This window comes from Chiroxiphia lanceolata, chromosome 1 (genome assembly GCF_009829145.1).
Source record: "Chiroxiphia lanceolata isolate bChiLan1 chromosome 1, bChiLan1.pri, whole genome shotgun sequence".
Classification (NCBI taxonomy): Eukaryota; Metazoa; Chordata; class Aves; order Passeriformes; family Pipridae; genus Chiroxiphia; species Chiroxiphia lanceolata.
The window spans coordinates 34005495-34024454 of record NC_045637.1 but is presented as its reverse complement, the minus strand read 5'-3'; the positions used below and the strand labels follow the sequence as shown (position 1 = coordinate 34024454).

The 18960-nt window shown below is 35.2% G+C and overlaps 1 protein-coding gene across 1 annotated transcript in view; it reads right to left on the bottom strand.

Moving 5' to 3' along the window:
• Positions 1-18960, bottom strand: part of EYA1 (EYA transcriptional coactivator and phosphatase 1) — a 156524-nt gene that overhangs the window by 39874 nt on the left and 97690 nt on the right. The window contains 4 exon segments of the mRNA XM_032705833.1: positions 5392-5475; positions 6628-6767; positions 18251-18437; positions 18858-18940. Of these exon segments, the coding sequence (XP_032561724.1) occupies positions 5392-5475; positions 6628-6767; positions 18251-18437; positions 18858-18940 (494 nt within the window).

The window sequence follows — 18960 nt, the reverse complement described above, 5'->3', positions numbered from 1 at the left end:
AGCACTTAATAGTAACACTCAAAAATATGACTTTAACTCGACTGACCCTGAGATTTTGCAGTTGGACCTCTGTGGTCACCCTCATGCATCCCTGGCACAGGCTCTTTGCTCTCCATGCAGAAAGGGTAAATCCATTGCACCTAAAACTTCTGCAGATTTTACAACCGTTCACAAGTTTTATGAGTGACCAGGGGCACGATAATGCTATTGTTACTCAAAATAAGTTCTCACTGGTCACGAGTGACAGGATTCAGTCCTGGGAATACCTAGTGACTTTAAAGCAAAGAACCATTAATGTTTTATTTGTAAAAGGCAATTATATTTAAAACCACTCCTTGATTCTCCACAAAACCATACTTTAATTAGGATTTCAGTTTGGCCCACCCATGCAGAGTGAACAAATCTATTGTTGTTATTAATACACAACACACTTTAACTTCTCTACAGAAATTACCATAACAACTTATTCCTACAGAGCTAATAAACTCAGAAAGTATGTTCAGCATTGTGGTTACTAAATGCGTTACAGATGTTTGTCTTGTTTTGATTTTTTTTGTGTTTTATATATTTTCAATATGAAAAATCAAAAAGAAAGCCTAATACATACATTTCATATAGAGTTCTCATTTTTAAAGCCAAGTATATCCAAGTGCACAGAAGCATGAGTCTGAAAGAACATGTTATATTATCTCATAACACCCTCTATTAATAATGTTAGTTTGTTAGGCATTATATTTTAAATAGAATAGCAGAAGTTACAACCCATATTTTACTTAAAATAAATTAGTATTCTAAACTTGATGACAACTCAGTTAAAAAACAAGAGATGCAGTCCCTAGTTTCTTTTTCCACCTCTCAATCAAATTAATAGGTGTTTCAACATGATCTCTGAACTTTCAAACATTTTTCTGTAACTAGTGGTTAAAAGGTAAAATGTGTCAGTAGTAAAGAGCTGGAAAAGAATGATGATTTGGTAGCCTGTTTGCCTCTGGAAATGCCAAAACCCAAGAACTACTAACCAGAAAAGAATTTTTGAAATTTAGAAACAAAGATACATAGAGCAGATAAAACATCCATTACTGAACTCACACATATTAAGAGTAAGTTTTCTAACATAAAAAAAAATACCCCTTATAAATAGGAAAGAAAAATTGCATCATGGTATTGTGATGAACTTTGCCCTTAAAAACAAGCCTTCTCTTTAAACTGGCATGGCCAAAAAAAGAATATTTGGCTTCTTAATTCAAATGGTAAGACTTTAAAAGATAAACAAAAGTATTCTGTCCTTCTGTTTTAACATTGCTCTATTTGTAGACCTATGCTTTCCTTCACTTTACTTTTGTAGGCATGTGAGGTGGAAAGCAGGTGGTATTTTCTCTCTAGCTAGGCCTGAGGCTACTTTTTCCTCTGACATTTCTGCTTATCTTTGTGCCCAGCTACCACTCCACCATCCTACACAGTTAATCTGGCTTTTTTTTTTTTTTTTTTGTAACCAGACAAGAATTTCTGTTGTGCCTAAGCAAAAAGAAGTCACCCCACAGAAGCCTCTGCTCTAGTTATTAAAAGGAGTTAGATAGGCTAAGGGTCTAAGATGCAAATGAAGATCACTATCTATATCTTGATTATCAGCTGCTAATGCAACAATGTAGAACTAATTCCCTTCTGACCGTCCATCCATAAATGGGAACATCATTTTGAAAAGCAGAATAAATAGGCACACAGACCATGATGTTGCCTATGAACAATTAAGTTTTAAAAAATGGTTGCATATATATAATTTAAGTTTCAGTGTACGTCACTGTTTTTTTTTTAACAAACATTTTTGTCACACTTCTGAGTCTGAAAAAATAGTTTTTTCTAACCATTTCACTCCAATGTATTTTTACATAGCAGAAAAAACCAGAATGGGATTTCTATAAAGTAATACTAAAATAATATGATTTATTAGTTTAATTTAATTGGGAGAAAAACAAATAAGAAAATCATTGGCACCTATTGAAAATGTCAGATTAAATAATAAAAAGCTAAAAGAAGAAACAAAACAGATAGTTTTTCACAGAAATCTAAACTCCTTGATTAAACATAATCTTTTTCTATAGGAAGTTCCACTTAGCACAAAAACTGTGTTAAACTGTAGCTCTGGATACGCACATATTTAACAGAAGCAAAAGTCTTATCTGCATTAGGGTTTTAAATGTCTGTCTAGTCACAGACTGGCAACTGCTCTAATAAAAAACATGAGAGCCTTGCTTTAAGCCATTACAGTAGGCCAAACTCTGGCATCAAATGTTCAGCAGGGGCTGTAAACTCTGAAAAAAGTCAGGACTAGAATAAGGTTTTTAAAAAATAATCCCATACCAAACCTTCTTTTGCAATTTTAAGCCACTAATTGCTAGCTAATTACTGTGAGGTGTCACATAATGAGTAGGAAAGCTAACAATCTCTTCTTGTTGCCTGGGATTTGCAGGTTCAGTCGGAGCGCCTTTTCAGGTATGGTCAAAATCAGGTACAAATCTCTGAGGGAGGTACAGTTCAACTAAAGAAAAGAAAACCAATGTCAAACTGCTTAAGCAGGCCTTTTGTTTTGAATACTGGCATTGGAGCCAAAACATTGCCTGTATGTCATTTCTAAATTCTACCCACTTGATTTCTTTGTTTGTGGAGAAACAAGAAGCTGAAAAACAGGAAAGTTCACTTTGGGTACAAGGTTTATTTTCCACTTAAACCTACGGGTCACAAATGAAGGGTTAAGTGAAACCAGGCTCTGCTTTTCTCAATCTCTAAAATATATTAAACCACATTAAGAAAACTTATAATTTAAAGGAAAATTCCTTTTAAGCCTCTGAATATAACTGCTTTACTGAGAATGGAAATGTATGCAAAGGTCACAGTTTTCTAGTGCCAATACTGAGACATATTTGCACCTGCTCCAAGATGCTAAAGAAGAGCTCCAACTTTTTCAAAATTCTAGAACTTAATCAGCCCTAGTGCCAATTAAGTAACTGATAACATTATATTTGATCAATACATCTCTCTATGTACATACTAAAAAATATCCAAAAGCAAATGAAAATGTTTTGTTTTGTTTTTCTTCTCTCCTGGAAGGACAAATCATATTCCTGTAGTTTCATACTTCCATTTCATTTCACAAAATTCACTAAATTCAGATAATTCTTAAATAAAAATGTAGTGGTTTATGCCATTGTTTTTGTCATGACTGCACAAACTGAAAAACAAAGGGGTTATTTTGTTCCAACAAAGCTGAAGGACAAAAGCAGAAAGAGCCGCAAAAGGAGAGCAGGTAATAAAAACGGATAAGAAAGTAAGAATATAGAGAAAAGGTTAGCATAAGAAAGAAGTAAGGAGGAATGAGGTAGAGAATAAGGAAAAGAAAATCAATCCCTTCAGCAGTAAGGTCACATATCATTCATAGTCATTCACCATGAAACTCACTCAGGCATTATGAAAAGAGCTAAAAGCCAAGTTGCCAAATCCCCTATTATTTAATTAGGACATTTTTGTTTGTTTGAAGATCCAGCTTTTGTATTTTAATGATTATGTGAGCAGCTTAGATTTAATTTTAAAAGGGCATTTCTAGCCCTCACCACAGTGCAGAAATATAAGAGAAGGTGATGTTGGATTGATTGAAAAAAGGAACACAAGTGAAAAGAACAAAAATTCCCCTCAAAGTTTTTTTCTTTTCAGATTGACTTATGATCTGGATTTCTGATTTTAAAAGCCAGCAATCAAATCACAAGGAAACATCTTTTAAAAATGTGCGCTTCCTGTTGCTGCAAATAGACCTTATAATTTTGATATGACACATGCATGTTTTAGCACGTTTGCTTTGAACATTTGATGCTATCTTTCTCTAACATCCCTGGAAATTGCTAACTGTTGTCTGAACCTGTCAATAAGACAAGAGAAATTCTGACATCAAAACAAAGCAAGAATGGCACAGTTTCATGATGGCATCTAAGAGCCAAGGACATGCATGTTGCTAACTCTCACCAAAAAGATCTAATATTTATCTACAGCATAAGCACTAATACCACCATTTCCCTCAACATCAACAGTTGGTTGCCATTTAGCAATGCAGAAATATTATGGCAGATGCCACGTAACCAGGGACAGCTGGGCAAAAGCTGCATCTTAAGTAAACAGTACCACAGACAGAGTGATAGGGCTGCAATCAGGAGACACCCAGCTCCATGCAGCATATGTATTTATATCTCTGCAGCTGAATACTAGCCACTTTCCTCAACTTCAAGCATCCAGCAAGACAGGTGTTTTATGTTCAGGCTGCCAAATTAACTTGCTTTTCTGTCATATAATGAAAACACTAATTATATTCCTGAAATAGGTAAGCTGATATCACAGCAAACTTTTCTGAAAACACACCTCATCTGAACAAACATGAGAGGTTGCAAAATAATACTGCTTTAGATTTTTATAATGCTAAAATCTATTGAGAGAAATTCAGAACCTGACTACAGCACAGACTAAATCAGACGTAGATTTACCCTTCACTCAGCTAAGTACAGGGCAAAATCTTTTAGTGATAAATAGAAGCTTTACAAGAAGACAGTATTTCATGAAGTCAGACAAAACTGTTTGTTCTTCATATGTAGAAATTTTTAAGGTTAACAAAAATTGCATTTCAGTTATAGCTCACATGAGGTGAACATGAAACTGTGTAACAGATTTAGCACAAGATGAGACATGAGCTTTCAAATACAATACTGGAAAAACAAAGTCTGATCTAATAAGGGCATTCCATTAATAAACTGTTCTTATTCACCAAAGACCATATTTCTCTTCTGAGAATTACCAAGAAAACCCACAGTCTGTAGACATATGACAGTTATGATTTACAGACTGTGCATAATAGAAAGATTTTACTCATAAACAGACTTTCAAAATCATCAGTCAATATGTAGATTAAAAAAAGTGAAGGTAAAAAATTTTAGACTAATCTGTCTGCGTCCAAAAGTCTTCTTCCTCTTGTCTTCTCAATGCAGAGCACAGTACACTGCCAGTCAGTCAGAATTAAAATTTTTTTTAGCAATAACTTCTGGAAGTTCTTCAGTCCCTGAAGGGAGGTAGACCTTTGCAGATTTTGTTATCAACAGGTTTCAGACAACCTGTATCTAAAAGCCAAGTGATCAAAGTATTACTCCCAAAGTTATTTAAATATTTAATGCATATAAGAGCGGCATAATTGCAAAAAATGGACATGTGAAACAGCTTTACTCCTTGGTTTTCTTATATCTTGTAACACCAGTACTAATTTGCCTCTAGAAAATCAACTAATGTTCTCATCTTCCTTGTGTATCAACCACAAATCAGTAAAATATTACTGAAAATTTCCATCAGTTTCTTGACACTTACCCTTCCGTATCTGTTAGCATAGGACCCTGTAAGCAAGGAATGGAAAATGATGATTGTCTCATCCAAATCCCAAATGAATACTCTCTGTAAAAGAGAATCAGATCAATGTGTTCCTCTGTGAAGCTGATATTTGACATGGAAAGTTAAAATTTGAATCAGTAAGCATACAAATGGGAAAATTTTATTGAAATGGTTGTATATTAAAACCATAGTTTCCCTTGCCATTTATTTTCAAAACTAACAAGCTGAGTTTTTTTCCAGAAGGTGGTAATACAATCTGTTAGCTTTTTACTACAATTGCTATTATATAAAATTATTCTATTAGAATAGAATTATATTTATTGTCAGATATGCACAGAAAATGAGATTGTACCATGTATTTCTGAAGCCAGATGTGAGATTAGAAACTGACATAAATGAAATCTTCAAGGTTTGAATTCTGTAAGTCTTAGAAAACAAAGTTCATATAACTGCTCTTGAAAATTACATATAAAATCAAAACAAAGCAAATTGCTGCCAAGCACTTAAATACCCTTAATTTATGCTAATTTCTAATGCATTTTAGGCCCCTGAAGAATGAAAATCATGAACTTGGATCATATGTGTAAAAATTTATGGTGTCAGTAAATAATTCTTTTGCTTACAGACAATGGAAAATATGTATTTGAAACTCGTCCTCTGACCACACACAAAATGATATTTTAATGAAAAATAAAGTGTTCAAATATAAGTATTTTAAATTCTGGTGAGATTGTATTTCACAAGATGACAAATGGACTAAGCTTTTGGAAAGGAAAAGTAATGCTGCGTGGACACTCATAGCTGTGGTGTGTCATTGGATGTGTTCTCAACACAAACCATGGGCCACGGGGAGGATGTGGACATAGCATGAGAGAACAAAACCCACTATTGTGCTAGAAGTGTCTCCTGTCCAAATGCAAACCTTTCTTTGCCTTTGGAAAAGCTTGCTTTTTTTTTTCCCTTTTATTTTCAATTGTTTGTTTGCTTTGTTTTAATCAAAAGGAGAAAGAAACACACAATATTTTTCAGAGAAAGTAAGAGCTCTTCCTGAAGAAGGTTCTTTAGAAGAAAAATCCTATCTTCTATGAAAACACTGTTAGGAAAAAAAGGGAGCTTCAATGCCACTTTATTTTTGATGTGCAAATATATTTCTCTGTGCAAAATAATGATAAAAATAAAGTCTGTAACAGGCAAAAGACATTTAACATAATGTACCTCTAGATCAGAGTCAGGTGGTGGTGAAGGATTATTGTTTCTTCTACCACGTCCACGTGATTTCCCATCTGAACTACGACGCAATCTATCTGAATCTGAATCTTTAATGGGGGTTGATGGACTGTGGATTGTACTGTATTCTGTTGTAGTAAAGAAAGGACATTTTTACCTTTCAGTTCAAACTTCAAAATGTTCAACTTACTTGCTTTTTATGTGTGACAAACTTCAAAATGTTCAACTTACTTGCTTTTTATGTGTGACACTAAAACCAGTAGGTTCACTTAAACAGTCCTAACTAAAATATTTAAATTTACAATGACAAGTAGTAATATTGATACATAAATTAATTCAATAGCTCAAGTTATATGAAAAAACAGAGTGATAAATTATTTCAGTAAACACATAAGAAAGGACTAAGTAAAAAAGATAATAATTCCTGCAAATATTAGAAGATTAAATTCTAAATGAACAATTTTAAGGGATGTCAACTCTTTATAAAAGAACATTGATTTAACTCTAAGTTTCAAACACGATTTAAAATAACTACGATGGCTACTGGTAAGTAAAAAACATCCAAGTGTGAAAAAAAAAATACAGATTTTGAAAAATTTTGCAAATTGCCTGGTGGCAGACACTTTTCTTTTATATTGCTACACGTGAGACAGAAGAATAGAATTATTTCTAATTATGGCATAAAACAGAGTATTTATTTTCCCATGGTAATTTAAATTAATAAGTTTTGAATATGCATCAAGTACAAAGACGAAATGTATAGTATTTTTCAAAGGCCTGCTCAACATTGAACTTTTCCAACGAGTATCTTCAAGATAGGATGTAATTCTTTACAAACAGTATTGTATGCTAATTATTATGCTTCAGCAACGTTTATTTGCAAGGGTATTTACAGTTGTTGAACATGTGAAAAAAGAATGATGATTTATGTATGTAGGAACAACAAAGTTCTTCTGAAAACATGTTAGTTCTTCTGAAAACAGTGAAGTGCTTGTACATTAACAAGCAGACACCTAGCATCAATTATCCTTCCTATTAATTTATTTAGAAGTACCATAGTCCTCAGAAATGCAACAAAACATTTTCAAATCTCTTCTAAAGACTCCCTTTCATAGTCTGAAGTTCACAAATATATTTTAACAGTCCTCGTGAATTTTTTTTTTCCTAAAAACACTCTTTTAGTGAAGGCAGCTGAAATTTTTTTTCTAAATTTTACTTCTCAGTTAACATTAACTACTCTTTAGAGTTCAGTAGATATGAGTATTTGTATTTTCATTTTAATCAGCCTAGCCCATGGCATTCCAGCTTGAACAGACAGGTATAATTCTCACACAAGTGATTCTTTCTCCTAGGAAAACATCCTGTTGAGGTCAAAGGTTAGATTAAGGAGGAGACTCTGGACATCTGTGTAACACCACATATGTACAATTACTCAAAATAATAAAAGTTGCTTGTGCTGAATGAAAGGAAAAGGTCTTGAAATTCTCATGCTCAGCTTTCAAATCTATCCTTATTGAAAATTGGCATATCTTATATATTTCACACTATAAATTTACCTAAGTATTTCAGGCTACATTAAACAAAGCAGAACAACAAGTTAAAATGTAACTCAGGGTTAAACACAGAATCTTCAAAAGACACTAAACCTATACTAAAAGAGTGATTCTGTGTATGTGTCAAACAACAAAAATCATTCAGCCATGAAAGTCTACATAACTAAAGACAGAGGTTTAAATAGTGAAGAACATAAATGTTCCAATAATATATATTTTTCCTATGACCATGTACACTTCAGATATTTAAACTAGTTAAATTTTGAATGCTGGCTGCTCTTTCACCTACTGTATTTAGCCAAAAATAAGAAAACATAACTCAACTAGTACAAATTTTCCAATCAATTTGTCTGCTATACACAATTTTTATTATTGTAATCTTTAATAAAAAGGAAAAAGAAAGAAAACAATGCACAGACGCCTTGAGATAAATTATAACACAGTAAAATAAACCAGAATTTCTTCAACAGGTATACTGGCCAATAATTATCTAAATATGTGCTCTAAAATTTAGATGTAATGAAAAATTGCATTTCCAATTGACTAATTTAAATTAGGGCTGCTCTTGGCCTCTGACAATGTTTTTATGAGTATGGCTTCAGTTTCCATTTTTAAAAATTATTCTCATAGACTAAAAATTATCTCGCAGTGCTGTGACTAAAAATTTTTCAGTATTAAAATTGCATTAGTAACAATAATACTAAGTAAAATAGGAAACAGCACGGAAAGAGTATAACCAAAACTTCATGACAAATGAACCGGAGCAGACCTAAATGAGTGAGCATGCAGAGCAGAGCATGGTGAGGGCAGGGAAGAAAGTCTGTTTGTAAGAGCCATCCAGCTCTCCATCTTTGTGATCACCTTTCACTTAAGAATGCTGCATTCAAAATTTCAAACACAGGGCTGCAAGTTTGGGTAGCGGCTCATTTCCAGTTCCCTTTCACAGGTAATCTGGATGCACCAGCACCTGATAGAAAGACTCCCAACCCTACCTCAGGACCCCAAAGTGGGCTGGGCAGACTTCAACCCACCCTTCTTGGAACCACTGTACCTGCATCATTCCCAAGAAAGATTTGTCTATCTTGCTCTTACAGATCTCTCCAGGAAATTTACTCTGCTGCTTTGACAGCTGTGCCATTAGAACATTCAACTTCAGCATTCATTACAACAATATAAATTGAATCTCTGAAAGAGCGGGAAAGCTTATTCCCTTCCTTGTATTTGCATGCATTTGAAGACTGTTCACAGATCCCTCTGTTGTTAGGTTAGGCCTTCCCTGACAATCCTCTTTTCCAGGCTCTGATCTCTATAGTCTCTCCAAACTGGGCACAATAATGCAAAGCAAAATCAAGCAAAGCTTGATTTCCCGAATGTCCCACAGGCTACCCTCCCTGGGCACCACTTGGAAGGATTTTTCTGCAATATTTCCAATAAATGTTATATTCAGGATTCCTATATCATCTTCTGAGGAGGAGGTGACACTGAACTGGTTGCTTCTCAAAGACCTGGTCAAACCTTGCACATGAATCGAATAAGAGACATTGCTAATACTTGGAGCTTCTGAGTCTACTCAGGGCACCAGTGTGTTACAGTGTGACAGATGGCTGTAACCAACGGGGGGGAAACATGACATTGTGTGCAAGAAACTTATTCCATGTGTGTAAAGGGAAACCATAGCATGCACTATTTGAATTAAGGCTGTTGGACAGAGCAGCCTCCATGTGCATGGCTGGGTTACCAGCTCGCTGTCCAATGGTTGCTCTCAGGTCCTCATAAGGAAACACAGTTAAAGAATACAGTGTCCAGCTGAGCCCTGAGCCTTGACTAGCCCAAGCCCTGACAATTCTGGAGCAAGAAAAACAACAGCGGCTGAGGGTACTCCATGTGCCACTAATATCTGGAGTACTGAAAGCAGTCTGCAGGGAAAGGTAGAGCCTGGAAGGAGCTGCCAACATTCCCCATCCCACATTTGTGCAGTTCATCATTCCTGCCTAAATGTATACCTCACACCTGCTCCTATTCAGATCACATCTCCATTTTTTGAGTTCTCATCCCATATCCAAAGAACTCACAGCCCTCTCAGCATGGTGTCATCTACATATTTAATAGGCAAACACATTCTGTTCCGTCATCTAAATGATTAATGAAAATGTGGTATGGTGCTAGGCCAAAGGCAGACACTGAGGAATGCTCTGTAGCCATCCTTCTATTTTAACAGCGAGCTCTCACTGACTTCTCTCTGGACACGATTTCTTAAAGCTTTATATCGTTCTGCTGTAGTTTCTGCCAGACTATTTTAGCCTAGTTTGCTTATAAGATTGTTAAGTGAAAAAATTCAACTGCCAGGGTAGAAAAGACTTGCTGAAGTCAAGTTATGGGGCCACAAACCACGTTATCATCACACCCATTATTCTACAATCATTGGTAGCAAAAGGTTAATTTGTTCAACTTCAGCTGACTTCATGGTACCAGACATATTTTAATATTAGCCAAGTGAAATGATTATGCTTCTAAAGCACTGAATTTAATTTTATCCTGTTCTTGAGCACCACAAACACAGGTAAGCACAGGAGAAAACCCTACCCTCCACAAAATGAGTGGAGAAAGGGGTGAGGATTAGGTCTCTACTGCCTATCCAATGCTAAAGCAAGATCACAAAAAGGAGCTGGCAGCAGCCAGGTTAAATACAAGGAGTTCAGATAAAATCTAGGAGATTTGTGGCACTTTTGCCAAAAAAAAACCATGCTAGGCTCCCAAAAGATTACAAAGGCTCAAGAGAAGGCTGAAGACATCCCTCTAAGTGAAGCATTCAGGGGTGCTACAGCCACACTGCATTAGCAGGCTGGGTCTCTGGGACCAGACAAGTGGTGCCAACATCACCAGGCTCCACTGCCTGTTCCTGGGAGGTCATTTGAGTGCAGCCTGATCAGGTCCAGCCTCATCTAGTCTCCTAAGAATCCTCAATAGGGGCTGGAGGAATTAGGAGCTGTTCTGGAGGACACCTTCCAGGCTAGCTTTGACTGGAAGGACTCCAGCTGGGTGCGCTAGGACCTCTTTGCTGAACCAAAGCTCCATATCAAAACAGACCTTACTCCAAATTAAAATGCTAATGCAAGCACATCCTAAACATACAAACAACAGCAGCTCTGGAAATCCCCTGAGACAAAAATATACAGAATCTGGAAAAGTGCTTAGGGCAAGTCTGACACAAGTTTAGCCTGTTCTCACTGCTCCTGAGGTGTCTGCTTATGGCCTCTGAAGCAGCAGAGCATGGGGCTTGTTGATCCATCAGTCTGAACCACTAGAGTCATTCCTGTGTGTTGCATATGCTTTCACAAAATTATTTAATAATGCAGGAATAGTTACTCTTCTGCATCCGTGAACATACACATCATTTTAGATCTTCCTGCTATAGCAACTCTCTGCACTCTGCCCCAGGTAGACATTAAATGTTACAGCTTGTTTCCGTTTCACACACTCAGAGTTCTCTCTTCCAAACCTTGGATAAGTGTAATAGACCCTACATTGACTTCTCTAGTTAGTCAGAAAAAAAAACATTTTAAACCCAGATTCTATAAATGTCTTATTTCCAGGTGTGACTGGTACTCCCCTGCTCCTGACCTAGTAGTAACCCCTGTAGTATACAGTCACACCAAGCCAGATAAAAACTACACATAACTGTGAGGAATAAAATGTTTACATTCTGGCTTAACTAAAATACATAAACCATACTGTAGCAGACTTTCCCCTATGCTCAAAGCACCGTATTACTGCAACTTGACATAACAGTTCATGAGCATATATTTCCTTGTTATACATCACTGTGGGCAGTTTTGATGGTTTTGTTACACAGAACAATTTTCCAACAACTCATTAAAAAAACCCAACTTTGCTTATGAATAGGCAGTACAGCCACAGAGATAGGTTTTTCAACATCATTCTGTAATTCATTTCTGTTTGTTATGGAAATCCCCCCTAAGTAATTGCTGTATTTTTTTACTGTTGATTTCACTGTACAGCAGTATCAAATGACAAATCTAGGGAAAACTGGCTATCCCAGAAATCCCAAATCAGGTCTCTCTCTAGGTAAATCCAACTGGTGAGTGTATGGGTAAAGCTTTTGCTGTTGACAAAGGCATTGCAAATTTTGTCAGATTTTTCCTTACTACACTGAAAAGGTATGCAAAAAAGAGTAAACATACATTATCAAAGTAATCATATCTCATGTCACAATGTAAATTACATGGATGACATGGGTCTAGAATAGTTAGTATAGTCAAATGTCTCTGCAAGTAGGTATGCACAAATATTTTCCATTTAGATTGTGCCAAGATTAATGGCTTGCCATCAAATCTTACACTTAATTTTGAATAAAGTACCTAAATCCTTAGGCCAATGTTATTTCAACTCCTGTATACCAGAACAAAAATAAAATTTGGGTAATTTGAATATGTCAGTCTCATGCTATGATTTTCTTACTTTTGCATACTTAAAGTTTACTTTTGCATAAATAAAACTAAACACAAATTTCATGAGCATTTATACAAACTTATTCTACTTATATAAACCTGGACCAGGATTAAATAATGCAGCAGAATCACATACGTATTGTGGAATTTTTTTTTTTTTTTTTCTTCTCTATAAAAAAAGTAGTACTATACTAGTAGTAAGTAAAAGTTCTAAATAAGTATTGCAAGAAATACAATAATGCCTGCTGGTAGGATCACAGAAATGTGTTTTTACTGTTGTTTTGACAAACATCAAAATCTTCACTTTAAAAATTAAGTTTGTATATTGAGGACTAAGAGCATATTATTATAAACTTGACAGATACTCTCAATAGTCTATTAAAAATATTGGCAAAAATGCCTATTTATTTCAAGGTTTGGTTGACTTTTTGATTTAGTATTGTATACTCAAAATAATGACAAAGTATTATAATAACAGTATATCATATAACATATATAAACTATGGATGACAACAACTATACCAACAAGCCCTGAAATGGTCCAGATTTTTTTTCTCCAACTTTCTGTATTGAAGAAAAAATCCTATAATGGGCCAGTAGTACCTGTTATTTCTTCCTTACTCATTAGTTTTGTTTTCAAATAATTTAAAATCATTGTTAATTTTAATCCCAGCAAAAACAATGATGAACATCCTATTTATCTATTTAAAAGAGTCTACTGAAAAGTGCATCAAGCTCTTAGACTCAGTATATTTTGTGACAGTGGGTCAGACTATATATTTTTGGATGCAATGCCAAAGAGTTAAAGTTTTACATTCTAAATGTAAAAACAGGAGAACAAACATTATCAGAAAAGTAAAACCAGTGCTGTACTTTGCCATTCATTATTGCATCCAATTCTCTGGTTTTTTACAGAGTCTTCTAGATTTATTCTTCATTTTTATTTATGAAAAACAACAAACATTAGAATACCAGAAATTTACTGCAAATGTAGCAGCATTTGTTTTCATACAATATTAGTGAAAAGTTGTCTATATAGTATGTTTGCTCTGTTTCATTTTCATGTCTCTAATTTATTGTTATGAAATATGATAAGGAGAAACTGTAAAAGATGCTTTCCCTTTCGCAATACTAAATGTGATATAGTGTTCAAGGAAAAAAAATTTAGTTTCTAAGAGCAAAATGGTGACCCATGGCTGAGAACAAGTTTTGTTGGCTGGTACACTCCCTTAAAAACCCTTGTGGGGTTTTATTCTGCATTGTGAAGTATGTGAGTAATATAAAAAATCCCCAAACCTTCCAGTAAATATTAAACATACTTATTACAGAAACCAAGAAAACTGAAAGAGATCAAATCTCAAGAACAATGCAAGTCTCTCTTGCAAGAAACACTGTTTAATAAATTACAAATACAGCATCATATGAAATAGAGGGATAAATTCAACTTTTCTGACTGAATTTATGAGAAAAACCCTGCACAAATAGAGATTTTTTTGTTACCAGCTGTGATGATAGAATTGAAATATGCAAGAGAAAATTATTAAAGCTTTAGAAAAAGGTAGTCTTCTTCTAAATTAACTCTTAGAAATACACGTTATGAATCTTAGGTATTTTAGAACATCAGGGTAGGCATAATGGATGGGGTCAAAACTCCATCTGTCCAGGGTAAGTTTCAACATGGGCAAACAGCAGGAAACTAAGGGAGAAAGCATAAAAAGGATAGACACAGCTCTAATTCATCCACTGTCTCCTGTGATTTTTCTGCATCAAGAATTTCCTGAATTGACATTGGTGTCTGTGTAAATCTAATCTTTGAGTTTGTCGAAGCAATGTTTGAACTGGCATAAACATTTTGTATTCACAACATCCTGAAGCAAAGAGCTGCACAGCTTACTTATATGAAACATAAAGAAATACCTCTTTTTTTCCACCCTGAACCTATTTCAATGAATGTGAATATTGGAAGGGAGAGTGAATGTTTGCTCATTTGTCTACTTCTATTCTTTTTTATAATTTTAATTATTATTACTTCCATTAGATACTACGGCTTAGACAAAAAATCACCTGAGATAATCTACTCATGTATGGACTGAAAGCTCATCCCAGAAGGAAATTAATATTCTATTGCCATTCTGATGAAAATATTTTCTTCTGCAAAAAAGTTTTACAGGTGGAAAAAAACCCCAAAACAACAAACCTTAGAAAATCCTTCCTTTTGAACTAGAACAAAATTTCCAATGAAATTTGAATCAGAGAACACATTAAAAATTTGAAATGGTCAACCAAGATTGTTTTGCTTAACAATTTTCTGATTATGTCACTAAGAAAAATGCAACCTCCTGTTCACAAGAAAATAACACTAATTTATATGTCTGATTTATGGAACAAGAACTATAAACCTCTGTGCAATCAAATGATTGATACAAGAAATTTTTCAAATACACAAGGGAAGAGAAAGAAGAAACACTGAGCATGGAAAATCTCAGGTTCTTCTGCAGGAATCCCTGGATGTCCTGGATTGCATGGCAAAAACTTTCATATTTAGCTAGGAACTGAGGGAAACCATAAAAGGATTATTTTGTATTTGGACAAGGAATTAAACGTATTTCAAGTGAAATTGTCTGAGCTTTCTGAGTCTGCAAAACTATACTAAAAATTTCACAAGAGCATAATTATTTTCTCTTTCACATATTTCTTACAGACTCTTCTGTTTCACTTACTGGCCCATTTTCATAGGAACCACCTATGTATGTCAAATTATTCTGGTGCCTCTGTAAAGTCTGAAGGCTGTTCTGTGCTTGTCCTGGCATAGTTCACAACCACACAGATTACATGGTTTTTTTAAATATAGAAGATGTGTAGGATGGCTGCGATTCAGCAGCTGGATCCCATCCTACTATATGTGATGGCTCTCCACTGCCCCCCCCATTCCTTATATGAAGCATTCCAATTGTGGTAGAGGATTAGCGGCCTAACTTAACCAGATGTGGCAAAACAGTCTGCAGAAATTTGACTAAATGCAATTAAAATTTTCTTATTTTGCCCCTTTGTTCTGTGTTTTTTAACCCAAGTATGAATTTCCTTCTGTCGAATACACCTTTCACTTTTCCTCAGTCCACCAGAACCACCCTCCTCCATGCTGATCTCTCTTTTCTTTGACCCCAGCCTTGCTTTGTCTTTTGAGCAGATTCTGTATGAGTTCAACTGAGGCTTTGCAATAAGCCTCAGCAAGGAAAAAAGTAAAACCATTTACACTGTCCAAGGGGAAATGGCAAGAACAGCACTGGATTCACTGACTGGTCTTTTCTTTCCTTCTTGCAAGGGGTTCTTCAAAGAGTTGAAGGTTTGTGAGGTAGCAAAAGGTTCTGACCTAGTTTTTCCTTAGGAACCCAATACTCGTTTCCTTAGGAACACTGGGTTCCTTAGGAACCCATCACTGATAGCCACCTTAAACTCCTCTCATACCAGTGGAGATGCTTTGGCACCTCAGGATTAAGACTGTAGTTAAACCGAACTCTAAACAGAGGTATTCATCTCTCACCACTCAAAACAGAAGGAGCCTAAATAGGCTGAATCCTAACTTAAATGCATAAACAACAATTGCATAAAGAAAAATGGAAAAATCTGGGTCTAGCTCTATACCTTCTGCTGACTGCAACCCCGTTGATGAAGGAGAGCAGAAAGATGGCTTTCATTAGCTCCTCCTCATAGAGAGTGGTCCACAGCATGCACGTTCCTAAACGTGCCCCTGCCTCTAGTACAGGCAGTCAGCCCATGAAAACCATAAGAGTTGTTATTTGCAAGCCATTAGAAGGAACTTTTCAGAATTGTTAAATCTTTAATGTCTTGGGAAAGGAGATGGCAGTCCCAGCAATGCTAAAGGAGGTGTGCCCATGTCCAAGGAAGGGCTAAGCAAGCAGTGGTAGGGCACCCATGGATATACTTTGAACACGTGAAAGCACAAACTAGAAGATGGATTTGGTGCAGGACTCATCCATAAGAAAACTCAAAAAATTCTTTAAAATTTTTAGACAAAACTTTCATAACAAGAGTGTAGAGGATTTGAGGGAGGGAAAAAAAAGACTTCTTAAAAAGGAACTGATAGAAAAGTTCTGTCCAGGCTTACCGAGTAAAAAAACTATTTAAATAGGAAGACAACCTTTAAGCCAGTAAGTTTGAGCTTGGGAAAAATATAACTCCTCTCGTTGTTTATGCATTTACTATTGCTTTTAGGGAGTATCAACGACTTAAAAAAAAACATGTAAAGATTTTGCAAAAGATCAGGACCCTGATATAACAACTCAATTTCAATATCTTGATAAAAGCTAAAACTTGATCACATTTGGGTTTTGGGCTAAGAGGAACTTAACTGTTTGCAACTCAAAAAAAAAAGCAAATAAACCCACAAGAAAACAAAAGTGAAAATTTCTAAAAGGTGAAAGGCAGGGTAATTAAGAAGTCACCAACATATATCCACATATTCTAAATGTCCTAGACTCCAACATGCATTCATATATTTAGAAAGATTCCTTTCTCAAATACATTGCATACATATGCAACCTCGTGTATATAAATGCATACATCATCTGTATCTTCCTCCCTATTTACTTTCAGCAAATGTCTCAAACAAGACAAAACTGAATACATTTTCTTCAGGTACACACTCATGCAGAAAAGCAAATTTGCTAGAAGCCTAGCAAATTATAAAAGCTTGCAGTGCACATGGAAGATTAGTCCCATCAAATACTTCAGGAAAACTAAAAACAACTTCCCCCCAAAAATCCCCCCTCCAAAACAACATCACCTGATACCATTGCAAATCATAGCTGCTTCTCACTGCATTACTGAGAAACACATCTGCAACCCTGGAATTTCTCTCTGACAGATTTCAAACTTCTGCCATCTACTAAGTACTGACATGCTTGAACTGCTAAAAAAAATGGATTATTATTTTTTTCAATAATGTGAAAAGTATTTTTCACCCCTCATTTCAAAAAACAGTTGGAGTAGTTTGAAATAAATGTTCAAAAATATCTCAACTAGTACAGGACTGCCAAATTCCAACAAGAAAGGTAAAATAACTGGGAAAAAGGACAAGTCACTGAAAATCTTTTCTTAAAATGGAAACACTTGTGCAATTTCAACTCCCCATTACAAGCACTATTAGTCCTCTTAAAGTAAAAAACCACAAAATTCTCTTTCAAGTGGACAGTTGGGCTATGGTCTGAAGGCCTCTTGATTTCAGTCTTACTTAGAAAAATCAAAGGAGTTTATCTTAATGAAGACAGAGCTTAAAAACATAAGGTTCTGGTTTAGTGTAAAGACTTGTCCATACCCTGCAATTTTTAACACATGCACTTTACAAATAAATACAAACAAATTGTATTTTGCACAAGCTTTAAAACTTTTACTGATCCTCTTTTTTCTTCAGTCTATTTTCTGTTAGAATCTGTACAAGACGTGCCACAGGCTCAGGATTAAGAAATAATAAAACAAAATCAACAACTACACAAAAAAAAAAATCCAATTCAATCTCCTTTCAACTTACAAAAACGTGCCTCATAGGGACAATAAAATCCATGTAATTACCTGCTGCAGGATCTGTAACCGCTTGACTGGTGATGCCAGATGGTGGTTCTTGAAGCTGGTATGTTGCATTTGTGGAGGGTGTCGTAGGGCTGGTGTTGGTGTTTGTCATGTAATGTGAAGGATATGGTGAGCTATTATAATATTGTGCATATTGGCCCTGGCCAAAACTGGGATAAGAGGGATATTCCTGCAAGACAAAAAAGCAAATGAATAGTCCATCAAAGTTTTGCTATTTTTAGTATAAATTCCAAAATATAACCACAAACACATGTCAGACTTTGAGCACGTATGCTTCCTGGACTACATGCTATAGGACCTAAAACTGTGAGACAGTAAAACAATATCTAAATTGCATATAATTTAGAATGTCTTGTCATACAAGTAGTTAATTAGACACACTGCTGAAGATGTGTGAATTAGAACATCAACCTCAGACAATTAGTTCTAGAATTGGAAGGCAACAAATTGAAGAAAAACATTTATAAACCTTAGTTTAACTTGAAAGGATGCTAATTTCTTTCAATAAGCTATTTAAGGGCTACATTTTTTCAGTGGATGAGAATTCTAAGTTGGCCAAAGTTTGCTGAGCTCCTATTTACAAATTTACCTGCTGTGAACTATTAAATCCAGTAGAATTTGTGAGGGAATTATTTCCTGCATATATTCCTGATGATGTTGTAAAACTGCTGCCTGAAATAAAAGAAAAATTA